The sequence below is a fragment of the Trachypithecus francoisi genome, unplaced genomic scaffold (genome assembly GCF_009764315.1).
Source record: "Trachypithecus francoisi isolate TF-2019V2 unplaced genomic scaffold, Tfra_2.0 Lachesis_group5, whole genome shotgun sequence".
NCBI classification, from domain to species: domain Eukaryota; kingdom Metazoa; phylum Chordata; class Mammalia; order Primates; family Cercopithecidae; genus Trachypithecus; species Trachypithecus francoisi.
Genome location: NW_022681470.1, coordinates 57,779,135 through 57,804,355, shown reverse-complemented (window position 1 = coordinate 57,804,355; position 25,221 = coordinate 57,779,135). Strand labels below are relative to the sequence as shown.

The 25,221-nt window shown below is 54.0% G+C and overlaps 1 protein-coding gene across 7 annotated transcripts in view; it reads left to right on the top strand.

Annotated features, from left to right (window-relative positions):
• The window catches only part of KIF21B (kinesin family member 21B), a 58,556-nt gene that overhangs the window by 16,714 nt on the left and 16,621 nt on the right, over positions 1-25,221 (top strand). For all 7 annotated transcript variants that reach the window (XM_033198889.1, XM_033198891.1, XM_033198893.1 and 4 more), the window contains exons 4-27: positions 3,715-3,864; positions 3,967-4,101; positions 4,477-4,644; positions 4,955-5,070; positions 5,629-5,824; positions 7,058-7,247; positions 8,582-8,645; positions 8,758-8,976; positions 9,403-9,484; positions 9,898-10,015; positions 10,784-10,975; positions 12,968-13,167; positions 16,894-17,001; positions 17,552-17,620; positions 18,138-18,370; positions 18,564-18,711; positions 18,952-19,146; positions 19,241-19,342; positions 20,378-20,543; positions 20,766-20,817; positions 20,957-21,014; positions 22,101-22,306; positions 22,384-22,458; positions 24,391-24,504. In XM_033198889.1, the coding sequence (XP_033054780.1) occupies positions 3,715-3,864; positions 3,967-4,101; positions 4,477-4,644; positions 4,955-5,070; positions 5,629-5,824; positions 7,058-7,247; positions 8,582-8,645; positions 8,758-8,976; positions 9,403-9,484; positions 9,898-10,015; positions 10,784-10,975; positions 12,968-13,167; positions 16,894-17,001; positions 17,552-17,620; positions 18,138-18,370; positions 18,564-18,711; positions 18,952-19,146; positions 19,241-19,342; positions 20,378-20,543; positions 20,766-20,817; positions 20,957-21,014; positions 22,101-22,306; positions 22,384-22,458; positions 24,391-24,504 (3,356 nt within the window). The remainder of the gene's footprint in view (positions 1-3,714; positions 3,865-3,966; positions 4,102-4,476; positions 4,645-4,954; positions 5,071-5,628; positions 5,825-7,057; positions 7,248-8,581; positions 8,646-8,757; positions 8,977-9,402; positions 9,485-9,897; positions 10,016-10,783; positions 10,976-12,967; positions 13,168-16,893; positions 17,002-17,551; positions 17,621-18,137; positions 18,371-18,563; positions 18,712-18,951; positions 19,147-19,240; positions 19,343-20,377; positions 20,544-20,765; positions 20,818-20,956; positions 21,015-22,100; positions 22,307-22,383; positions 22,459-24,390; positions 24,505-25,221) is intronic.

Genomic DNA, 25,221 nt, shown 5'->3' with positions numbered 1-25,221 from the left:
TGTCTCCGTGTCTGTGTGTATGTCGGTGTGTCTCTGTGTCTGTGTGTGGGTGTCTGTGTGTGTGTGTGTCTCTGTGTGTGTGTATCTGTGTGTGTATGTCTATGTGTCTCTGTATCTGTGTGTCTCTGTGTCTGTGTGTGTGTGTCTCTGTGTGTCTGTGTGTGGGTGTCTGTGTCTGTGTGTGTGTCTCTGTGTGTGTGTGTCTGTGTGTCTGTGTGTGTGTGTCTCTGTGTGTGTGTGTTGGTGTGTGTGTGTCTCTGTGTCTGTGTCTCTGTGTCTGTATGTGGGTGTCTGTGTGTCTCTGTGTGGGTCTGTGTGTCTCTGTGTGTGGGTCTCTGTGTCTGTGTCTATGTGTCTCTGTGTCTGTGTGTGGGTGCCTGTGTGTCTCTGTGTGTGGGTGTATCTGTGTGTGTCGGTGTGTGTGTGTCTGTGTCTCTGTGTCTGTGTGTGTGCGTCTGTGTGTGTTGGTGTGTGTGTGTCCCTGTGTCTGTGTGTGGGTGTCTGTGTGTGTGTGTCGGTGTGTGTCAGTGTGTGTGTGTCTCTGGTGTCTCTGTGTGTGTGTGTGTGTCTGTGTGTGTGCGTCTGTGTGTGTTGGTGTGTGTGTCCCTGTGTCTGTGTCTCTGTGTGTGTGGGTGTCTGTGTGTTTGTGTCGGTGTGTGTGTCTCTGTGTGTGTCTGTGTGTCTGTGTGTGTGTGTCTGTGTGTGTATGTGTGGTTCTCTGTGTGTGTGTGTGTGTCTGTGTCTGTGTGTCTCTGTGTCTGTGTGTGGGTGTCTGTGTGTGTGTGTCTCTGTGTGTGTGTCTCTGTGTGTCTGTGTGTCTGTGTGTGTGTCTGTGTGTGTATGTGTGGTTCTCTGTGTGTGTCTGTGTGTGTGTCTGTGTCTGTGTGTCTCTGTGTCTGTTGTGGGTGTGTGTGTCTGTGTGTGTGTGTCTGTGTGTGTGTATGTGTCTGTGTGTGTGTCTGTGTGTGTGTCTCTGCCTGTGTGTGTATCTGTGTGTCTGTGTGTCTCTGTGTCTGTGTCTCTGTGTCTATGTGTGGGTGTCCGTGTGTGTGTGTATGTATGTGTCTCTGTGTGTGTATCTGTGTCTGTCTGTGTGTGTCTGTGTGTGTGTCTCTGTGTCTATGTGTGTCTGTGTGTGTGTGTCTCCATGTCTGTGTGTGTGTCTGTGTGTGTGTCTCTGTGTGTGTGTCTGGGTGTGTGTGTGTGTGTGTCTGTGTGTGGGTGTCTCTGTGTCTGTGTGTGTGTCTGTGTGTGGGTGTCTGTGTGTGTGTGTCTCTGTGTCTGTGTGTGTGTCTGTGTGTGTGTGTCTGTGTGTGTGTGTCTATGTATCTCTGTGGTTGTGTGTGTGTCTCTGTGTCTGTGTGTGTGTGTCTCTGTGTGTCTCTGTGTCTGTGTGTGGGTGTCTGTGTGTGTGTGTCTGTGTGTCTCTGTGTGTGGGTCTCTGTGTCTATGTCCATGTGTCTCTGTGTCTGTGTCTGTGTCTCTGTGTCTGTGTGTGTGTGTGTGTGTCTCTGTGTGTGGGTGTATCTGTGTGTCAGTGTGTGTGTGTCTCTGTGTCTGTGTCTGTGTGTGGGTGTCTGTGTGTGTGTGTCTGTGTGTCTCTGTGTGTGGGTGTATCTGTGTGTCAGTGTGTGTGTGTCTCTGTGTCTGTGTCTGTGTGTGGGTGTCTGTGTGTCTGTGTGTCTCTGTGTGTGTGTGTATCTGTGTGTGTCGGTGTGTGTGTCTCTGTGTCTGTGTCTGTGTGTGGGTGTCTGTGTGTGTGTGCCTGTGTGTCTCTGTGTGTGTGTGTATCTGTGTGTGTCGGTGTGTGTGTCTCTGTGTCTGTGTGTAGGTGTCTGGGTGTGTGTGTCTGTGTGTCTTTGTGGGTGTATCTGTGTGTGTCGGTGTGTGTGTGTCTCTGTGTCTATGTGGGTATCTGTGTGTGTGTGTGTATCTGTGTGTGTTGGTGTGTGTGTGTGTCTCTGTGTCTGTGTCTCTGTGTCTGTGTGTGGGTGTCTGTGTGTGTGTCTCTGTGTCTATGTGTGGGTGTGTGTGTATCTGTGTGTGTTGGTGTGTGTGTGTGTCTCTGTGTCTGTGTCTCTGTGTCTGTGTGTGGGTGTCTGTGTGTGTGTCTCTGTGTCTATGTGTGGGTGTCTGTGTGTGGGTGTGTCTCTGTGTGTGGGTCTCTGTGTCTGTGTCTCTTGTGTCTGTCTGTGTCTGTATCTCTGTGTCTGTGTGTGTGTGTGTGTGTGTCTCTGTGTCTGTGTGTGGGTGTCTGTGTGTGTCTCTGTGTCTGTGTGTGTCTGTATGTCTCTGTGTCTGTGTGTGTGTGTGTGTGTGTCTCTGTGTCTGTGTGTGGGTGTCTGTGTGTGTCTCTGTGTCTGTGTGTGTCTGTATGTCTCTGTGTCTATGTGTGTGTGTGTGTGTGTGTCTCTGTGTCTGTGTGTGTCTGTATGTCTCTGTGTCTGTGTCTCTGTGTGTGTGGGTGTCTGTGTGTGTGTCTGTGTGTCTCTGTGTGTGTGTCTCTGTGTGTGTGTCTGTCTCTGTGTGTGTGTATCTGTGTGTGTGTCTCTGTGTCTCTGTGTCTGTGTGTGTGTGTCTGTGTGTCTCTGTGTCTGTGTGTGGGTGTCTGTGTATGTGTGTCTGTGTTCATGTCCATGTCTGTGTCTTGCTGCTTGTGTATCTCAATAAGCTTCTCTCTCACATCTCTTTGTTTTCATCCCTTCCCTGTCCTGTTGCCATGGAGAAGCCCGGAAGAGCAGGTTCCTAGAAAATCAGTTCCATGGGGTGAACCACAAGATGTCAAATGATAGAGTGTGTCTACCCCAACACAGACAGACAGACGTAGGCCCCCATCTGCACCATCCTTTCTATCTCCTCTTCGCCATTCATGTGGGGTATTTTTGTCCCTTTAGGGCTGTCAGTGCCCCGGATGTCAGAGGGCTGCAGTCTCCCCCTTAGTCCCACAGCATTTTCTTGGCTGCTGCCCTAGCTGCCCCCATCCCTTATTCCACTCCCCAGCCCTAGCTCCCTGCCTGCTGAACATCCCAGATCTTCAGCAGGTGACACTTTCCCTGCCAGCAGTTCCAAACACAGGAATCTCCTTGGCTGAGACCACCTGAAATGGGGTGACTGCTCCTGGCCAGGCCCCCTCCCCACGATGGTCTCACCAGGCCCTCTCCAGGACACTGGGCCACAGTGGCGTGCTCTCCATGCCCACCTGCTGGCAAGCATAGGGCAAGGCACACAGGTGTGTTCCTCCCCTTTGGGAGCTTGTCGTCACATCAGAGACAGTCAGGGCCAGGGCATGGCTCCCCTGGTCTCCACTGAGCTCTGTCTCTGCCCTCCCTCATCTGGAATCACATCCCCATCTACTCTTTCCCAGACCAGGAATACAACAGGATCTGCTCAAATTGTGGCCACATCTTCCTCATCTCCTACATCTGGGACCTGTGTGCCTTTGTCCTCTTTTGGTCCTTAGCCCCTGCTGTGACCGAGCTGCTGGCTGCTGGTTCCTTGAGGATGAGGAACAGTGTGCAGCCTCCAGCTAGTTCTGGCCAGGGCCCAGCTGCCTCCTGCCCCTGTCCTGCAGAAAGGCCATGGGATTCAGAACCCAGAGGGGACCCACAGCCTCAGTTTCCACATCTGTAAAACAGAGATGGTTTATAGGCATGTGGCAGCCACCTAGGGCCCCACTGCATGCCCTATGAATTCAGCTGTTTCCTTACTGCACAGCTCTACAATGAGGAGATCCTTGACCTGTTTGACAGCACCCGTGACCCTGACGTCCGCCACCGCAGGTCCAACATCAAGATCCATGAGGATGCGAACGGTGGCATCTATACCACCGGCGTCACTTCTCGCCTCATCCACTCCCAGGAGGAGGTGAGCATCTGCTGGAGGTCTGGAGCAGGCCCAGGGCATCCTGAAAGGGCAGGGGCTGGCACCACGGCAATCCCGAGCCCTCACTTCTGCTTCTGTTTCCAGCTGATCCAGTGCCTGAAGCAGGGGGCCCTGTCCCGCACCACAGCCAGCACCCAGATGAACGTGCAGAGCTCACGCTCCCATGCCATCTTTACCATCCACCTGTGCCAGATGCGCATGTGCACCCAGCCCGACCTGGTGAGGAGCCTGCAGGGGGCCCAGGAACCAGCTTGCTACAGGGGTATCCCAGGAAGGGCAAGATGAGGAGCCACAGATTCAGAGACAGCAAACCAGATTGAGGCTGGCCTCTGCCATTTGTTGATTTTTATATTTTTCTTGAGCCTCAGTTGCCTGATTTGTAAAATCGGTTAATGATCTCTCAATCATGGTGTTGTGAGGATTAAATGGAAATCAGGCTTGAGCAAGTACTCTACACGTTGTCAGATGCTCTGCATGTGCGAAGGGCAAGGTACTTGGCCGTCCACCCTGCCTCTCCTGGATGGCAGTACTGTGAATAGGGGAGCCAGCGAGGTAGGTGAGGGCTGGGTGAGTCAGAGCTGACTTCTGTTGCAGGTGAATGAGGCAGTGACTGGACTTCCTGATGGTACACCTCCCTCGAATGAGTATGAGACACTCACCGCTAAGTTTCACTTTGTGGACCTGGCCGGCTCAGAGCGGCTGAAGCGGACAGGGGCTACTGGCGAGCGGGCCAAGGAGGGCATCTCCATCAATTGTGGCCTGGTAGGCACATGGCGGGTCATCAGCCCCAACACCCGCACAGCTCAGTCTCAGACCCCTCCAAGGCCCTGCAGTCCCACGCCTGCTGAGTCCTCCTTGGACATCTTGCCAGTTAGCCCTTCACTCTCAGGCCTCAGCCCTGCCCCCAACTTCCCCCTTTCACCGGTTTATCCATCTGCCTGTAAACCCACCCAGGGAGCAAAAGGGCTGCTGGGGCCAGAAAGGCAGGTACAGATGGTTTGGGGATTTTCTTGTCCCTCCCTACCCTTCTCTCCCTGAGTGACTCTTGAGTGCCAGGGTCTGTCTCCCACAGCTGGCCTTGGGCAATGTGATCAGCGCCTTAGGGGACCAGAGCAAGAAGGTGGTGCACGTCCCCTACAGGGACTCCAAGCTCACTCGGCTCCTCCAGGATTCGCTGGGGGGCAACAGGTATGTGGTGACCAACACCCAGGGAAGGGACAGGGGAGGCAGGGAGGTTCCTGGAAAATAGTGCCGTGTGGGTATGGTGCAAGCCTGCCCCAGGAGGAGAAGGCCCTCCCATCCTAGGCTGCAGGTTTAGGAGGTAGGAACCTTGAGGTGCTTTATGACCTTTAGGCAGCTATGGTCAGACTTAGTTTCCTTATCAGTGAAACAGGGAGAGACATTCTCAGGGAAGTCATATGACCCAGGCAAGATGATAGATGGGAAATGCTAGAAAATTCAGGGCTGTGACTCATCCTCATCACCAAGCAAAGGACTCTGGCAATTATGTATCACCACCTCCCCAGCCTTGGTAGCCGCCTTTACTATGGTTATCTGCTGTTGCAGTGAAAACTCCTGGCCAGGTGGTCCAGATCCCCACATCCCAGGTTCTGTCCTGAATGCCCACATGCTTTGGGCATTAAGGTAGTGGGGGAAAGGGATGGGAGCAGGACCTCTGCCCTGAGGCAGTGCTTCTGGGGGCTGGCCGTGTCCCTCATCCTCACACCAGCCTTTCTGCACCCCCAGCCAGACCATCATGATCGCCTGTGTGAGCCCCTCAGACCGAGACTTCATGGAGACCCTCAACACACTCAAATATGCCAATCGAGCCCGCAACATCAAGAACAAGGTGGTAGTGAACCAGGACAAGACCAGCCAGCAAATCAGCGCACTGCGGGCTGAGATTGCTCGGCTGCAGATGGAGCTGATGGAGTATAAGGCGGTGAGCATGCTTCTGGGCATTGCCCAGCACCCTTGCTTGGAGCTGGTGCTCCATACGCACCCTCTGCCCTGCAGCCTCATCCTAACTTCCTCAGCATCCCTCCCACCTCCCTATCACCCACCATCCACTTTGGACATGACTATTGAGCATCATTTGTGTGCCAGGCATGATGCTCACTATTAGGGACTCACCCAGGTGAATCAAGCACAGTCTGAGCCCTCAAGATTTTAGAATACTAAATCCAAGAAAGAAGGGACCCCCAGCTTTTGTTGCATAGATCTTATGCACAGGGCAGACACTCTCCAGGGTGTTTTCATGCCTGCTGAATGTGTTGTGTTGGAACAGATAAGACTGCTAGACTGGCACAGAGTCACTGATAGAGGGCCCACAGGAGTACCCAGTGTGCTGCAGAGGGGCAGAGGAGAGAGTTGGCCTTACTTGCTTGGATGGTCAGAGAGGACTCATGGAAAAAGGGGTCTTTTATATGGATTTTGAAGAATGCATGAGGTAACGGCAAAATGAGATGGGGCAGCCATTCTAGGTAAAGAACAAGCCATGCACAAAGGAACAGAGTGGGAAAAAAATGGGTCCTTTGGGGGAAATGTCTAATTCTATGTGACTAAGACAGAAGTCACCAACTGGTAGCCCATGGCCTGAATCTGGCATATAGATGAGTTTTGGTTTGGCTTGCACTTGTTTTAAAAGAATACAGCTTAGTTGTCAACCTTTCTGAAAGTCAGGGAGTTTCAGTTTAGCTAAAAATTTTAAAGATCTAACAACTTATGGTACTAAGTTGACTGGAGAGGCATAGGGACTGCCCCTTTTAGACTAAGTCTGGGACTCTCTTAGGTCTAGTCTCTACCTTTCCCTATTGTCTTACAACCAGCCTGACTCATTTATGCCAACTGCCTGGCAGAGAGGGTTTTGACCCTTGGACTAGAGTTTATGGAGATATGAAAATACACTGTGGAAAGTTAGGTCAAGTAAGATTGTGAGAGGCCTTGAGTGGCTGGTTACAAAATTTGGACTTTTTATTGTCAAGGAGAACTGTGTAAGGTTTTTGTGCACTGGGGACCAGTAGCTGTGTTTTAGGAAACCTGGGGCAGGGAAGACTGGTGATGCTGCCATATACAGGGGAAGGCCAGGGCACTGGCAGAGGGAGGGGCACCATCAACCCCTTCCCCCACCTGTGAGCTGTGCCGCCTGACTGCTCCCCTTTGCCCCTGCTCCCAGGGCAAGCGAGTGATAGGAGAGGATGGCGCTGAGGGCTATAGCGACCTGTTCCGGGAGAATGCCATGCTACAGAAGGAGAATGCGGCCCTGCGGCTGCGGGTGAAAGCCATGCAGGAGGCCATCGACGCCATCAATAACCGCGTCACCCAGCTCATGAGCCAGGAAGCCAACCTGCTGCTAGCCAAGGCTGGTGAGTTGGGCCTTGCCAGGCCATGTCAGAGCACCAACAGGCTAGGAACCCCTCTCTCCACACCCACCCCAGAGTATCAGGTAGACTAAGCCAGCCAGTCAATTCACAGTTCAACTCATGTATGCATTTTCTCACTTGATTTTAAAACATTTTTGTATGGCACAAGCAATACATGAACACATCCTTCTTGTTCAGCATGCAAACAATACATCACTATATGAAGCAAAAGATTAAAATCACCTCTCCCTGAACCCTCCACCCCAAGCCATCTCTACTTCTCAGAAGGAACCTCTATTAGCAGCTTGGTGTGTATTTTCCCATGCCTTAGTATTTGTTTCAAGTATGAATGTGTATTCATATACATTCTTAAATGTGTGTAAGATATAGACTATATTTTCTATGTATGAGATTATATATATTGCTCTAAGACCCCTTTTTCATTTAGCATTATGTTTTATAAATCTTTCCATATTAAACCTACTTCTGGTTCACGCCTGTAATCCCAGCACTTTGGCAGGCCAAGGCAGGAAAATCTCTTGAGCCCAGGAGTTTGAGACCAGCCTGGGCAACATAGGGACACCTAGTCCTGCAAAAAATACAAAAATTAGCCAGATGTGGTGGCACATGCCTGTAGTTCGTGTTACTTGGGAGGCTGAGATGGAAGGATTGACTGAGCCCAGGAGGTTGAGGCTGCAATCAGCTGTGACTCTAGCCTGGGCGACAGAGCAAGACCTTGGCTCTAACCAAAAAATAAAAATTTTTAAAAACCGACTTCTCTTAATCTTCTGCCTTGGTGTCCCATATATAGCAATGATGAATACATTTATTACAATAGCCTTCTAGTGATGGGGATTTAGGCCAACAGTGCTTGTATACCTCTGTGCAAAGTATTTTTTTCTATAGATTTCTTTTTGGAAAAGGCCCATATGAGCTACCCTATTCGAGGCACAGATATAAGAGCAGTAGTATCAGCGGTAAAGACCCTCGCTGCTATTTATCTTTTTTTTTTTTTTTTTTTTTTCTGAGACGGAGTTTTGCTCTTGTTGCCCAGGCTGGAGTGCAATGGTGTGATCTTGGCTCACCTCAATGTCCACCTCCCGGGTTCAAGTGATTCTCCTGCCTCAGCGTCCCGAGTAGTTGGGCTTAGAAGCATGTGCCACCATGCTCGGCTAATTTTGTATTTTTAGTAGAGACGGGGTTTCTCCATGTTGGTCAGGCTGGCCTCAGGTGATCCGCCCGCCTTGGCCTCCCAAAGTGTTGGGATTATAGGCCTGAGCCACCGCTGGCCTATTTATCTTCTTCATCGCACCCTCCTTCCCACCTTCCCATTCCAGGCGATGGCAATGAGGCCATTGGCGCACTGATCCAGAACTACATCCGGGAGATCGAAGAGCTGCGGTGAGTGAGTGAGCCCCGCCCCGGCAGGTGTGCACGGGATGGGGGCCTCGGCCTGGTGACGCCAAATGGGTGGCAGCTCACTCGGCCCCGCCCACTTGCTCTTCCCGCCCAGGACGAAGCTCCTGGAGAGTGAAGCCATGAACGAGTCCCTGCGCCGCAGCCTCTCACGGGCCTCGGCTAGGAGCCCCTACTCCCTGGGTGCCTCTCCAGCCGCCCCGGCCTTCGGGGGCAGCCCGGCCAGCTCCATGGAGGATGCCTCGGAGGTGATCCGTAGGGCCAAGCAGGACCTGGAGCGGCTAAAGAAGAAGGAGGTCAGGCAGCGCAGGAAGAGGTGAGTGGAGTGTCGTCCCCACCCACGAGAGCCCTTAGACCGCCCCAGTGGACCCTGCCCGTCCCCCAGGAGGACTGCTGCCCACCAGCTGTTGAGGAGGGAACCTCCACGTCTCCAGCCCCAGGGGCTGCCTCAGTATTGCTTGGGAATTCGTGGCGCAGATTTGCTCAGCCTTTTAGGCAACCTCCCTCCCTCATGTTCTCCCACGCCATATGCTTTCCCCCAAGGAGAGGAAGGACTGAGCTGAACCAAGGTCAGCTCTGGGTGGCCCTAGGGAAGAGCAGCGGGGTTCTCTGCAGAGTAGGAGCCAGCGCTTTCCCCGCCGTCTGGTGAGAGGCCTCCTGTCCTGCCGCTGCCGCCACCCTGCCCATGTGCTCAAGGCAGGGGCGGCCTTCCTAATCCAGCCTCCCTGTCCTCCCTGAGCAGCCCCGAGAAGGAAGCCTTCAAAAAGAGGGCAAAACTCCAACAGGAGAACAGCGAGGAGACAGATGAGAACGAGGCAGAGGAGGTGAGGAGCACGGCCCGTCCCACCTCACCACATGCGTGCCCCCTCTCCCTGCTGGGGTTGGGGGGCCCCATAGCATCCTTGTATAGAGTGAGGGAGGCGGTTGGGTCTGCATCCAGTTGATCCTTGTACTTTCTTGTATCTCTGACTGGTTACCACGGTGATCTCCAACCCCTAGGCCCCCATCTCATCCCATATGGATGATGCAGGTGGGGAGGCCCTCCCAGAGGGGTTCTGCAGGGACGCTGAGGGAGGCGGCGCTCTTCCAGGAGTAGGGGGTGGGCTGGGGGGCTCAGCTGTGGCCTGCCCCAATCCCCACCCTCCTGACACACCTGAGGCATTGTGTCGGGATGCACCTCTGCTTCTGGGCTCCCCTCTCTGAGGCCAGGCCCACCCCAATGGTGCCTGGTGCCCAGGAGGAGGAAGAGCGAGACGAGAGTGGCTGTGAGGAGGAGGAAGGGCGAGAGGATGAAGACGAGGACTCGGGCAGTGAAGAGAGCCTGGTGGATTCAGACTCAGACCCCGAGGAGAAGGGTGCGTGGGCCTGGGCTGTGGGCTGTGGAGGATGCAATGCCTGGCTGCCAATGCCCAAGTGTGGGGTTGGGCTCTGCTCAAAGATTATGGTGTCCAGGCCCCAGCACTCCCAGACATGAACCCAGTGACAACAGCAGTCATGACGGGAATGACAGCGAACACTTCCTGGTCGTTCATTAGGTGCCAGGCGCTGTACTTACCTTAACCCTTTGAAAGGCTGGGTTCTTTCAGTCTTGACTGCAACTGTATGCATAGGTGTTATGAGCTTCCCTATAGAGGAACAAGCTCACATGGGTTTAGTGACCTTCCCCTGTGTGGTCCATGCAGAGCAAACGTGAATGTAGGCCTGACTGGTGCCAAAGCCCTCTCCTCTAAATGGAGATGCCTGCCCTTTCAGCCCTGCCTGCTGCCAGCCCTGGCCCTAGCCCTGTAAGTTGTTCTCAGCCATCTCACCCTCCTCCACCGAAGCTGGTCCCACATCATCTGGAACAAGTGGATGCTCACCTCAGGAATGGCTGGGCTGGGAAGGACGTGTAGATCCCCCCCTGCCAGCTCCTGAGTGCCACCTTGCCTTTCTGGAACTGCTCTTTAAATGGGTTGTTCCTTCTGGTCGCATTCTACCTGCATTGGGATTTATCCTTTTGCTCTCTGGTCACTGATTGGTTGTGGCTGACCAAAAGAGGGTCCCAGCTCCCCAAGACTGGCACATCTGCTCCCCATTTTGCCCCTCGCCCTAACGCTGGGCTGAGCCTCTCTGTGCCCCCACAGAGGTGAACTTCCAGGCGGACCTGGCCGACCTGACTTGTGAGATCGAAATCAAGCAGAAGCTGATCGACGAACTGGAGAACAGCCAGCGGCGGCTGCAGACGCTCAAGCACCAGTATGAGGAAAAGCTGATTCTGCTGCAGAACAAGATCCGAGACACACAGCTGGAGCGCGACCGCGTGCTGCAGAACCTCAGTGAGGCCAGCACCACACCCCCCCCACCCCATCCGGACCCTCCCTTTCCCCTGAGCCCTTCCTCCGTCAAAAGCAACTGGTGTGTTGGGGTTATCCTGGCCTTCTAGGCAAGGGACTTCCCAACCTTTGACTTTGGCCCTTTGACCTACAGTTAAAGGTTCTTACGTCTAACCCTAATTCCTATGAAACATTCTAAATTGATTTTTTGTTGTTGTTGTAGTTGTTATCGTTGTTTACTATCATGTCACGTATTAGAATTCTTTATATACCTAGGCACACGAGCATGACATTCCCAGCCTTTCCTCCTGCAGTCAGTTCCTTGGGTCTTTTCCTTTGGACCTGTTTGTAAATGTTCTTGCATTATATCTTCATTATGCTGCTCTTCAGCCCATTCATTCCATTTTTTATTTATTCGTTCATTGATTTACTTATTCAGCAAACACATGTTGAATATGTCTTATAGAGTAGTCATTGTGCTAGTGCTAGAGATATTGGAGTGGGCAAAACCCCTGCTCTCGTGCGGCGTACATTCTAGTGGGGAAAGACAGACATAAAAGAAAGAGCAGAATCTATAGGGTGTCAGATGGTGGTACGTATAGCCAGGAAGGGGAATGGGAACTGCTGAAGAGTGAGTTGGAGTTTTGTTTTTTTTTTGAGACAGAATCTCATTCTGTCATCCAGGCTGGAGTGCAGTGGCGTGATCTTGGCTCACTACAACCTCCGCCTCCCGGGTTCAAACGGTTCTCCTGCCTCAGCCTCCCAAGTAGCTGGGACTACAGGCACCCACCACCATGCCCAGCTAATTTTTGTATTTTTAGTAGAGACAGGGTTTCACTATATTGACCAGGCTGGTCTTGAACTCCTGACCTTGTGATCTGCCTGCGTCGGCCTCCCAAAGTGCTGGGATTACAGGCGTGAGCCACTCCACCTGGCCGAATTGGAGTTTTTTAAAGGATGGTCGTGAAGACTTTACTGAGCAAAGACTCGAAGGAGGTGATAGTGCTAGAGCAGCACCAACCAGGGGAAGAGCGTCCCAGGCAGAGGGAACAGGAGATGCCAAGGCCATAAGGTTGCCATGTGCCTGACATTTTGGCAGAATGATAAGGGGACCAGGATGGCTAGAGCACAGTGAGAGGGGACAGGTTGGAGAAGAAATGTCATTGTAAGGAGGTTGCCTTATACTCTGAGGGAGACGGGATGTGTGGAGTTTCAAGAGAGCTACATGATACCAAATTTAAAAGCATTTTTAAAAGACTACTCTGGCTGCTGCATGGGGGAGTGAAAGTGGAAACTGGAGACCACTTAGGAAACTGTTCTACTAAAGATCCCAGGGGAGGTGGCTTAGGAGGTAGTGAGAAGTCAGATTCTGGATCTATTTTGCAGGTTGAGCCCGAAGACTTTGCTTGCTGGGAGGTGGATGTGAGGGAGGGGAGCCAAGGCTGCCTCAGGGTGTGAGCTTCTGGAAGGAGCATGATGCTGTGTACTGAGATGGGAGAGGGGTGGAAGTGAGGAGTTGGGTTTTGTACGTGTTAAGTTGGAGATGTCTGTTGGTAGTTCTGGTAGGAGAGGCCAAGAGTGGAGAATCAGGTTATTCCTTCTGCCCTGGCCCACACCATTCTGTCTTCTCTTGCTAATTCTTCCTCTTTCCATGGGCCCCAGCTCTTTCCTCCAACACTGGATCATGGGTCAGAACCCAGCCAGCATGAGTGAGCTACAGGACCCTCATGGGAAGCTGGGGACCAGGGCTTCAGAGATCCAGGATGAAAACGCCCCTGCCCATTTCAGTAGGATGTCAGAGCAGGAAGGGGCCTTGGGCATCGACTAGTCTGACCCCCTCATTCAAATGAGGCAACAGGCTCAGAGGGGGGTGAGTTGCCCGAGGTCATACAATGGGACTGGAACAGAGGCTTCCTGTGTTCCCCCTTGATGACCCTATATTTAGTGGGAGCCCTTAGGGACTCAGCACCAACAGCTGCTGCTTGTTGCTCTCAGGCACCATGGAGTGCTACACGGAGGAGAAGGCCAACAAGATCAAGGCAGACTATGAGAAGAGGCTGCGGGAGATGAACCGGGACCTGCAGAAGCTGCAGGCCGCCCAGAAGGAGCATGCCCGGCTGCTCAAGAACCAGTCACGCTATGAGAGGGAGCTGAAGAAGCTACAGGCCGAGGTGGCTGAGATGAAGAAGGCCAAGGTAGGGGTCGAGGGTGTGAGGAGTGGGACCTGGAGTGCATGTGACATCTTCTTAGAATCCACTCACCATAGTAAAAATAATCATTGCCATCAAGTGTGGATTCTCTTCTCCACACACAGCATTACCTAGTTTGACCCTGTCTTGACCCTTAACACGGTCCTTTTAGCTGAGTGCATCATCCAAGGCAAAACAACCTGCCCCAGTAGTGGGGCTAGTGTGCAGGGATGCTGGGGTGCACGGGGTCGTGTTCAGGGCAGGTGAGGATTTCAGGGGACCCCACTCGGTACTGCCTCCTGTTGGGGAGGCTGCAGCACACTTGCTTCGGGTTTGCACAAAGCGCACAGGAGGCCTCTCATTTGGTGCAACCTGGCCCTGAATGATAATAGTAACAGTTGTCATCATTTGAACATTTACTATGGCCAGGCTCCAAACTAATCATCTCACACGCATGATCACATTCAGTCCTTAGAAGAACCTCATGAAAGAAGTCTATTATTATTCTTTTATATATGAGAAAGTGAGGCTCAGAGAAGTTAATTCCAGCTTCCAAGAGGTAGCACTGGGATTTGAACTCAGTTCTCTGGCTCCCAAGCCACTGTGTGTTCCAGGTGGCACAATGCCTCCCTTTTCTACTTTGCCACCACTCAGAGTGCTCTAGTCTCTGGGACCTGGGGTCTGCCCCTGCTCTTCTGACTTCGGGGCTCAGGTCTTGTGTTTCCGGTGTCTGGTGTGTTCTGGCTCCCGCCTGGGGCTCAGCAGATCCATGCTCCCTTTCGGTCCTCCCTCCCTCTGGGCCTTCCAAGCCCTACATTCCTGCCTGCTCTGACCCTCAGCCCTCAGTGGAGCCTAGATCCCCATAGCCCTGGGCTAAGCCCTGGGCACTGGTGGCAGCCCCAGCAAGCTGTGAAGGGCTGGCCTTGGGGACAGAGACATAGGGAAGGGGAGCTCCCCAGTGCTTGAGGCTGATGGGGCATCTAGGAGTCATCGGTAGTTACACCCTCACGGCCGACTCAGTATGCAGAGGAGAGAGGCAATGCAGTGGTGGCTGATGTAAATTCTGAGAAGAGGTGGACCCATAGCTGTCATTGAGGCCCAGCCACCTTACCTGGGCAGGCTCTGTCCCCAAGCCTGGGCTGCAGGTCCGGAGGCTTCATCAGCCTGACCAGGGTGGAGAAGTCCCTGCCTTGCTGTGCTCATACCTGCGTGGCCTGGGCTAGCCCCAAGGAGCCCCCGTTTGCACCATCTCCTTCAGTGTGTTCACCCTGTGGGGTGTTGAGACTCAAGTGTGGACTCAAGTATCCAGATCACCCAAAGGCCCCAGGCACCTGCTGATGGTTTAGAGGGAGGGACTGGTGGGCCTTCATTATCTCGGGTGGAGCAGCACTCCCACCAGGGGCCTGCACATTCTGCAGCAGCTTCTGGAGCACTTCTGCGGTGCGCTTATGTGCGTCCCTACTCTGTCTCCCTGGGGGTTGCCGGCTGGTGCTTCTGCAGGATACCCCATCCTGTCCTGGCCAGCTCACGTCTCAGCTGCAGAGGCCCTAGAAAGCCTCATGAGGGAAGATGCTTATATGGCTCTGAAGCCGGGCAAATAATATAACGCCAAGATGCATCTGACAGAAGGCTCATGTGTAGACCTGTGTTTCAGTCTCTGGATTGCTGAGCTCCTTCAGCCACGTGCCCAGCTCTGTCCACATTGACCGTGCTCTTATGAACCCAGAGCTAGAACCTGAGAGGAACACCCTTGGGTCATCCCAAAGGGGCCCAGGCTTTCTGTTGGAGGGACAGAGGGTGCAGCAGCCAAGGATTCAAACCAGACACTGTGAGAGCCAGTGCCCCAGAATCCTCCCATGGCTGTTCAGCTACAGGGCCCCAGCGATTCACAGAATGGAACTGGGGTGGAGCCTGCAGCCATAGCGTCTCCCAGGGAGAGGCCACAATGCCTTCTACCTTAAACCTGTGGAGTGATGCTAGTCTCGGGTACCATGACCTGTTTCCGCTTGTCGTGTGCCTGGAATGTGTTCACCTGTTCTGAGACCTTTGCCTCTGTGGTAGCCACCATGGAGCTTGGCCACACATGCAAAGTCAGCTGGATAGGTCTTTGACCAGGAAGACATAGCACCTCCCCAGGAATCCTTAAGTTCCTGACCCCAGAAGATACCTGATACCTTGGGTTTGCACACAGCTCCTGGGATGCTGGAATTTTCAGGTCCACTTTTAGCCAAGGGTCTGACTTGTTCTTCTAGTCCTTCGGGAGAACACTCATTCTGGACCCCAAAGCCCCAACAGCAAGCAATCCCTCCTCTTCTCTGCAGATTCACCCCAACAGAGCCTGCCTGTCCTCCCACCCTCCCAGAGAGAAGCTGACCCTGCTGGCCATTAACCCACTCCCTCATGCCATTTCCTTCTTCTTTCTCTTTTGTTTTGTTTTGTTTTAAAGGCAGAGTCTTGCTCTGTTGCCTAGGCTGGAGTGCAGTGGCGCTAACACAGCTCATTGCAGCCTCAACCTCCTGGGCTTAAGCAATCCTCCTACCTCAGCCTCCTGAGTAGCTGGGACTATGGGCACACACCACCACACTGGGCTAGTTTTTGTATTATTTTTGGTGGAGACAGAGTCTCCCTATGTTGCCCGGACTGATCTTTAACTCCTAGAATCAAGCATTCCTTCCACCTTAGCCTCCAAAGTGCTAGTGCTGGGATTACAGGTATGAGCCACTGTGCTCAGCCTGTTTCCTTTCTTGACTGTTCTGAGAGCAGGGCAGATTGATGACATTCCTGGTGATGTCCAAGGCTTCAGTGGCCGAGGAAGGATCAACTGTCATGTGTTTCTCATGCCCCTGTCACTTGGAAGGTGTCCAAAGCCCTGTGTACATTACACTTCTATGTTCTGGGCACCAGGAATAGGGAGGCAGATGCCGCAGGGCCCCAGGTCAGTGGCTTCCCAGCACATAGAGTTGCCTCCGGCCACACTAATGGTGCTCTCTGTGCCTTTGGCTACATTTCCAACAACTCTGGGGTCCAGGTTCTCTGTGCTTGGTCCCTAGCTTTGCTGACTTACCATGGAGCCATCCCTGGGACTGCAGGAAAAGTCGACTGGAAGGCAATGATTTGTTTTCGGAATAGGCCATCTATTACTAGTTTTATGACTTTAAGTCCTTTTGTCTCTCTGAGGCTCATTTCCTTGTTTATAAAACAGGAACGATAACGTCTCTCTCATGATTGTCATGAGGAGGGTGCCTGGCATATAGCCGGATCTTAGTAAATAATGGTGGTTTTTATTGCTGTCACCGTGAGCCTGGCCATGAGGGCCCTGACCTTCACCTCAGCCCTGTCTGCAGCTCAGCCTTCAGTAGGGAAGAGGGTTACCTGCCTCCAGCAACCCAGACTGTTTCTGGAATGGCCACAGGACAGTGGCTGTGGGTGAGGGCCTCCAGGGGCTGTGGCATTCCAAGCAGCGAGGGCCGCAGTTGGGCCCTGCAGAGTGGAGCACCTGCACTGCTGGGCTGGCTGTGAGGCCACTCCTTTTGGCAGGTTGCCCAGGTGGCTTCAGCTCCTATGGAGGAGTGGGAGGTAGAACCCCTCACTTCAGACCCCCAGGCCCTAAGCCAGGGTTGCCTGGCTCGCCACTGTCCCTGCTCCATGCCCTCAGAGCTGGCCCCTCCCTGGAGAGTGTGGGCCACCTGCTTCCCAGCCCTGTCTCACCACCATCACCTCTGCCCATCCCAGGTGGCCCTGATGAAGCAGATGCGTGAGGAGCAGCAGCGGCGGCGGCTCGTGGAGACCAAGAGGAACCGGGAGATCGCACAGCTCAAGAAGGAGCAGCGGCGACAGGAGGTGAGGGGTGGCCCTTGAGCCTCCAAGGAGCCTTTGGCCCTAGCCAGCCTCCTGGTGCACCTGGCTGCCCCTCCTGACCAAGCAGGCCTTAATCTCCACTGTCCTAAGTGGTAGTGGTCGTGCTTGGAGGACAGTGCAGCCTGTCAGAGAAAGATGAGACCCTGTGGCTTCTGGTCCAGCCCCCACATTTAGTTAAGAGGAGGGACTTGAGCCCTGGAGAGGGGAAAGAACTTGCCCAAGGTGACCAGCAAGCCGGAAATGTGCAGCTTCAGGCCCTGCAGAGAAGCCCCAGTAGGGCTGAGCCCTCCGCTCCAGGATTCCTCCTCACTGGAGGGAAGAAGAGGCTAAGGAAATTGCCCTTGTGGAGAAAGCGGATTTCACTGCAACCTCTGGGGAGGGGAGCTCAACTCTGGGTCCCACTTTATCAAGAGTTTGGCTGCATGAGAATCACCCTGAAGCCCAGGCTTTCAACTACAGGGCTAGCCAGCCTGTGCACAGAGAGGGCTGAGGTGCCTGAGTGTGGAGCCCAGCCCTCTTCTGTCTCCCACAGTTTCAGATCCGAGCTCTGGAGTCCCAGAAGCGGCAGCAGGAGATGGTCCTGAGGAGGAAGACCCAGGAGGTAAGCTCACTTGAGGGGCTGACGAGGCCTTGGCCCTGCTGCACATGTGTGCGTGCAAGTGTGCGTGCGTGCGTTGCTTGCCTTCTCTTTTGGACCTCCAACTTCCTCGTGGCGGAATAAAGGCGGTATTTCCCAGTTCTGCCAGAGCTGGCAGGGAGGGGAAGCAAGCCCTGCTTATGGCCCTGACTCTCCCTACTTCCATTCAGCAAGTGTAGTTGGTGTCCAAATTGTGTCCAACCTGTTAGAAGGGCCTTTCTCAACAAGAGCTCAGGCTGCAGGGCAGACTGCAGGCCTATTCCCAGATGCCTGAGCTATGCATTAAAAAAAAAGAAGGTGGCAGCCTCTTTTGTGTTCGTGCCACATCAAACAGAGATCCCTTGGCCCTTTTGCAGCCCAAGCCCAGTCCAGCACAGAGCAGCCTCTGTGTTCCTGCTGCCTGGCACCCCAACCTGGGCCCTTCTGTGTGGCTCCAGGCCACCCAGCTCACCGGCTCCCTCTTTTCTCCCTGCTGCCCCAGGTTTCTGCACTGAGGCGCCTAGCCAAGCCCATGTCTGAGCGGGTGGCAGGGCGTGCAGGACTAAAGCCACCCATGCTGGACTCTGGGGCCGAGGTGTCGGCCAGCACTACCTCATCTGAGGCTGAATCAGGGGCCCGCTCTGTCTCCAGCATCGTGCGCCAGTGGAACCGCAAAATCAACCACTTCTTGGGGGACCACCCTGCGCCCACTGTCAATGGCACCCGGCCTGCCCGGTAAGGTGGACTGGCAGTCCTCTGGCCTGGCAGGCAGAGGGGGTGGGAATATGGGGCAGGACCAGGGTGAGGAAGAGGGAAGCTCTTGGGAGTGCTCTGGGTCCCCGTGGCTGTCAGCTCCAGGTAGGGGGTTCGGTGGAGCGATAGAGGTTAAAAGGAGTCCCATCCAATCTCCTTTGCCTATGTCTCCTAGAAAGAAGTTCCAGAAGAAGGGGGCCAGCCAGAGCTTCAGTAAGGCAGCAAGGCTCAAGTGGCAGTCCCTGGAGCGACGGATCATCGACATTGTCATGCAGAGAATGACCATTGTCAACCTGGAGGCTGACATGGAGCGACTCATCAAGGTGAACCCTGCCTCCCCCTTCTCTCCCATCCCACCCCTCTGCCTGTCCTGTCACCTCCAACTTCCCTGGCTCTTCAAACTTTCCCCGCCCCACCTCCCTCTGCTCCTTGTGCCTGCTCTGGAATCCCGAGGTGCTGGGGGGACCTCACAGGCCAGCCTGTGGTGGGAGCTATGGGCAGGGCTGGGCAGCTACCCGAGGCCTCTCCTTCATCACAATCACCGCCCTCCCCTCCGACCCCAGAAAAGGGAGGAGCTGTTCCTCCTGCAGGAGGCACTGCGGAAGAAGCGGGAGCGGCTGCAGGCTGAGAGCCCCGAGGAAGAGAAGGGGCTACAGGAGCTGGCTGAGGAGATCGAGGTGCTGGCAGCCAACATTGACTACATCAATGATAGCATCACCGACTGCCAGGCCACCATCGTGCAGCTAGAGGAGACCAAGGTATCTGCAAGGCTGGGCCTGGTGGGGCACAGGCGGGAGAAGTGGGTGGCAGGGGCAGCCCCAGGCGACAGGGCTCTCTGCCTCCCGGTCCTAGGAGGAGCTGGACTCCACAGACACATCCGTGGTCATCAGCTCCTGCTCCCTGGCCGAAGCCCGCCTCCTGCTAGACAACTTCCTCAAGGCATCCATTGACAAGGTAAGCTGGGAGCGTACCTGGGCAGGGGTCTCTATGGGCACAGATGCCTCTGTGATATACCCTAGTGTGAAGCCCAGGGGACTGGCTCCGCCTCACCTGCGTCACTCACAGGCTAGGTAAGCCACCTAACCTCTGCACCTCCCATGCCACAGCCATAAAGCTGAGAGGGTGACCGTACCAAGCGTATAGCTTGCTGTGTGACTTTAACGAGATGCTGTGTGTAAGGGATGTGGCCTGGCACCTGGCACACAGCAGGGCCTCTGTTAAAGTTGACCCTGGGTGTCTGGCCCAAGCCTATCCAAAGCAGTGCTGGGCTTGAGTCTGTTGGAGGTAGAGGGAGAAGTGTGCGTATGTGGGCATAGGGGAACGACAGACAGACCACATTCCACCCGGGAGCGTTTACACCAGAACATCAGGTGTCCCTTGACGTTTCTTGGGCTCCTCTCCCCTCTCCTTGACAGAGAGCTAACCAGAGGATGTGCCTCCTTCTCTCCTGGGGCCTGTGGTCTCTGGGGACAGACCCTACATGGTGTGAATCTGTGTAACTCTGGAAGGAGACAGGAGACTCTGCTGACTGACCCCTGCCCCGGGCCCCACTGAGCTTCTCTCAGCTCTGCTTTGTGTCTGGGGACTTTATGAGTTTGCTAGGGCTGCCATAACCAAGTACCAGTCTGGGAGCCTCAAACAAGAGATTTATTTTCTCCCAGTTCTGGAGGGTGGGAAGTCCAAGGTGCAGGTGTTGGCAGGGCTGGTTTCTTCTGGGGCCTCTCTCCTTGGCTGTAGATGAATATGAGTTTTGGGAGGACGTAACCTTGCCCATAATAGGGTGTGTCCTAAGGTGACCGTCACTTAATGTGTGTATGTGGGAGCTAAGGGGGCTGGCGGCGCTCTCAGGTCTGTGCTAGGTACAAGGGTGATGTTGGGAGCTGGAAGGGAGACCTCCAAGGTGTCTTGAGGCGTGCAGGTTGTGTGATATGGGGGACCCCCAACCCCAGGTCAGGAGAGGTAACTCCAGGCTTTGTTCCCTGCCCCCAGGGACTGCAAGTGGCACAAAAGGAAGCCCAGATCCGGCTGCTAGAGGGCCGACTGAGGCAGACAGATATGGCAGGCTCCTCCCAGAACCATCTGCTCCTGGACGCCCTGCGTGAGAAGGCCGAGGCTCACCCCGAGCTGCAGGCACTCATCTACAATGTGCAGCAGGGTACGGGTAGGGGCGGGTGGAAGCTGCCAGCTCCTTGGCACTCCAGTGCTCTCGAACTCGGACCCCCAGGAGGCCCTCACTTCCCCTAGAACCACCCCTAACCCCCACCAGGAGCCCTGGTCTGATTCCAGTGGGTGAGATATAGGAGGGAGACCATCATCCCTCCCCCGACACTTGGATGAGGCTTCTCAACCCCTTTCCCTCCCTCCTGCCCTCCCACAGAGAATGGCTATGCCAGCACCGATGAGGAGATCTCAGAGTTCTCTGAGGGGAGGTGAGTTTGCAAGCTGGGAGTGAGAGGCTGGCTCTCAGCATGTACCTGGGGCTGGTGGGAGGAGTTGCCATAGGTCCCAGGGCTGAGCCTGAATTTGGGGGCTCCTCAGGATCCTGAACTCTCTCTGCTTCTTCTTCAGCTTCTCCCAGTCATTCACCATGAAAGGATCCACCAGCCATGATGATTTCAAGTTCAAGGTGAGCCCCGCTGGAAGTCAGGCAGTGGGTGCAGCAGGACCAGCCTCCCCACAGCCTGTTCCCTGCTTACTGTGGCTCTGTTCCATCCTCAGCCATAATACAATATTGTCCCCAGCTGGGAGGGAGGTGCCAAGAAAATTTAGCCTGGAATTGGGGGTTGTCCAGATATGTAACCTGTTACAGCCCATTCCTTCTGAGGTGGGTGGAAGGTGGGAGAGGGACCGCTAGCCTCTGTTGCCACCCTGCTAGCAATAGCACCATAACCAGGGGCCCCGCTTTTCAAAAATATCCCCTTTCCCTCACCCATGATTCTGTCTCATGCTCTGAGTCAAAACCCACCTCTACATGTCTGGTTATCTTACGTGCACACAGTCAGTTCAACCATATGGGAGTCAACAATAAGGAAGTTTACCTGATAGCGAGGGATCAGTTTCATTAGACTGAAGCAAGATGCAGGGTTTTTTAAGGAGACAAGGAGGGAAAAAGCTTCAGACTGGGAATAGCAAATTATGCATAGTTTTGAGATAAACTGATTAGCTGGTGACCCGCAAAGAAGTCAGGCTGGGCATTCTGTGTTTACGTAGTCCAACTAAGGGCAGTGAAACCATTTCAGTTGCTCTGGATTCTCCAGAAACCCGGAGAGTTTAGCTGTGGAGCACAGGTGATGTCTGTCTGGGTCCTTTCATCAGGTCCTCTACCTTAGGCCAAGAGAGCATCATTTCTCTTGTTAGAATTTCCGGGAGGGCTAGGTGTAGTGGCTCATGCCTGTAATCCCAGCACTTTGGGAGTCTGAGGCAAGAGGATTTTGTGAGCCCAGGAGTTCAAGACCAGCCTGGACAACACAGTGAGACCCTATCTCTACAGGAAAAAAAATGTAAAAATTATCCGGGTATGGTGGCCGTGCCTGTAGTCTCAGCTGCTCAAGGAGGCTGAGGTAGGGGGATCACATGAGCCTAGGAAGTTGAGGCTGCCGTGAGCCAGGTTTGCACTACTGTCTTAAAAAAAAAAAAATAGAATTTCCCCTGGCTCCCCTTTATGTGCCATGCCATTTGGGCAAGTTGATCCACCCTGTTCTTCCTTTCCCAGAGTGAGCCCAAGCTGTCTGCCCAAATGAAAGCTGTGTCGGCTGAGTGCCTGGGTCCCCCACTGGATATCTCCACCAAAAACATCACCAAGTCCCTGGCCTCCCTTGTTGAGATCAAAGAGGACGGAGTGGGCTTCTCTGTCCGAGACCCCTATTACCGGGACAGGGTCTCGCGCACCGTCAGCCTGCCTACCCGGGGCAGCACTTTGTAAGAACGGGAACGGGAATGTGGGTTGGGGCAGGGGTGGAGATGGGTCTGGGCCTCACTGGACTCTTCTGTTCCAGCCCCAGGCAGTCTCGAGCCGCAGAGACGTCCCCGCTGACGAGAAGGAAGTCCTACGACCGAGGGCAGCCCATTAGGTGAGATCACCTTCTAGAATCTGCTCCAGAGTCACCACCAGTCTAGTCCTTGGGTGCATGAGTGGCTGTGATGTTCTGCTCTGTTGATCATCTTGTGCACAGTGTAACCTGGGCCAGCTTGACTGAGCCATTCAGCTTCACCCAATGGTCCCTTCCCCACTCTGTCAGGTGTGGACTCAAGAAATGGGCCAGGCGTGATGGCTGACACCTGTAATCTCAGCACTTTGGGAGGCGGAGACGGCCAGATCACTTGAGCCCAGGAGGTTGAGACCAGCCTGGCCAATATGGTGAAACATCATCTCTACTAAAAATATAAAAATTAGCCAGGCATAATGGTGCATGCCTGTAATCCCAGCTACTCGGGAGGCCGAGGCATGAGAATGGTTTGATCCTGGAAGGCAGAGGTTGCAGTTAGCTGAGATCGTGCCACTGCACTGCTGCCTGGGTGACAGAGCGAGACTCTGTCTACAAAAAAAAGAAAAAAAGAAAAAGAAATGTAATCTCTATAATGCACTTGAAAGTGAATAGCTGAGCCAGGTGCTGGAAACTGTTTGCTGATGTGCACCCAACACAAGTGGCTTTGTAGTGGCTGGGATTAGTCATTGCAGTGAGGTGCTTCAGCCCCTTTTCGTGACCATGGGTTCTGGGGAGCTTTCAGGTCTTTTTAAGGCCTTATCGTGTGAGAGGAGATTAGAAATTCAAAGGAAAGGCCAGATGCAGTGGCTCACGCCGGTAATCCTAACACTTTGGGAGGCTGAGGCGGGTGGATTGCCTGAGCTCCGGAGTTCAGGACCAGCCTGGGCAACACGGTGAAACCCAGTCTCTACTAAAAGACAAAAAAATTGGCTGGGCGTGGCGGCGTGCACCTGTAATCCCAGTTACTTGGGAGGCTGAGGCAGGAGAATTGCATGAACCTGGGAGGCAGAGGTTGCAGTGGGCCAAGATCATGCCATTGCACTCCAGCCTGGGTGACAGTGCGAGACTCCATCTCAGAAAAAAGAAAAGGAAGGAAAGAAGAAAAGAAGGGAGGAAGGGAGGAAGGAAGGAAGGAAGAAAGGGGGGGAGGAAGGGAGGGAGGAAGGAGGGAGGGAGGGAGGGAGGAAGGAAGGAAGGAAGGAAGGAAGGAAGGAAGGATGGAAGGAAAGAAGAAGGGTGAGGGAAGGAGGGAGGAAGGAAGGAAGGAGGGAGGGAGGGAGGGAGGCAGGAGGGAAATTCAAAGGAAAAAGAGATCAATGCAGAATGGCAGGGAAGTGCCCAGCTGGTCACCCACATGTGGGCCAGGCCCACAGAGCTTCTGTAGATCGAATGATGACTTTCAGGGTTTTCTCGTCCATGCACTTAATTAAGAGGTTTGGTGGCCCACAGCTAAATAGTGGGAAAGCAGGGGCTCCAGCTGGCCTCTTGCCACCTGCCTTGGTGGGAGGCAGGAGGATTTTTTTCTTTTTAGAGATAGGGTCTTACTCTATCACCCAGGCTGGAGTACAGTGGCACAATCAGGGTTCACTGCAGTCTCTACCTCCCAGGCTCAGGCGATCCTCCTGCCTTAGCCTCTCAAGTAGCTGGGACTACAGGCATGCACCACCATGCCCGTCTAATTTTTTTACTTTTTGTAGAGTTAACTCCAAGTTCAAGCAATCCTCCCACCTCGGCCTTTCCGTTTACTGGGATTACAGGCATGAGCCACCGCACCTGACCACAAATACATTTTAATAAATAGGTGAATCCCCAAATATGGAATCAGCGAATGATGAGGACTGATGTTTAAAGACAGCATCCAGGAGTTTAATTGAGTGTTGAGCTCTGAGAATACTGCACAGCAGGCCCTGGTCTGCGGGCCTCACAGCCAAGGCAGAAGGTGGAAGCCCAGCACCAAGTGGGGGCCTGTGGGCAGGGGTGGTCACTAACAGGCTGCCCTCTGTCCCGACTCACCAGGTCCACAGATGTGGGATTCACGCCACCATCATCCCCTCCCACTCGGCCCCGCAATGACCGAAATGTCTTCTCTCGTCTCACCAGTAATCAGAGCCAGGGGTCAGCGCTGGACAAGTAAGCAGGGCTGAGGAGCAAGGCGGGGAGGGCACCGAGGTGGCAATGGGGAGCCTGTGGACGGTCCTTGCTGGAGGAGGGCTCAGGCGGCCAAGCCAACCCCAGCCTGAAGTTCCAGCCCCCCAAGAGCTGACGCCCTGATGCGCTCTCCTGGCGTTTCTCTGCTTCCTGTACTGACCATGGGCCCTTCTCACCTGAGCATGCCAGGCCCTCAGGAGAGGGCAAGAAGGAGGCCACAGGGATTGGGGCTGGGCAGTCAGGCGGGCTGGTCGCATGGGCAGGTGTCCGAGGGCTCTTCAGAGCTGCCCTTTAATCCACCTCTGCTGCTGCTTTGAGTCTGCTTGAAGCCCCTTCCTTCAGCGTCAGCCACTCCACTCTGTGTATTCTCCCAGCAGAAAGAGACCAGACCCCCAAATTGCCTTCCTTAGGCAGGTTCGGGTCCACCTATATGCACAGCTCCTGATGCAAGACTCTAATGACTAACGGTGTGGTTTATGTTAACAGCCTCCCCTGCATTCAGAAGGCTTTCTCCCTGTGCTTTACAACCTGCTTTCATGTATGTGATTTCATTAGGCAGTAAAACAACCACGAGAACTGTCTTCCCTGTTTCACATAAGAGGAAATGAAACTCAAAGAGGGAGCCAGGGATGTTCACCTGGAAAGTGGCAGAATTGTACTCAGAGCCTGGGACTTCCAGCCCCTGCCTGCTGTGCCTCA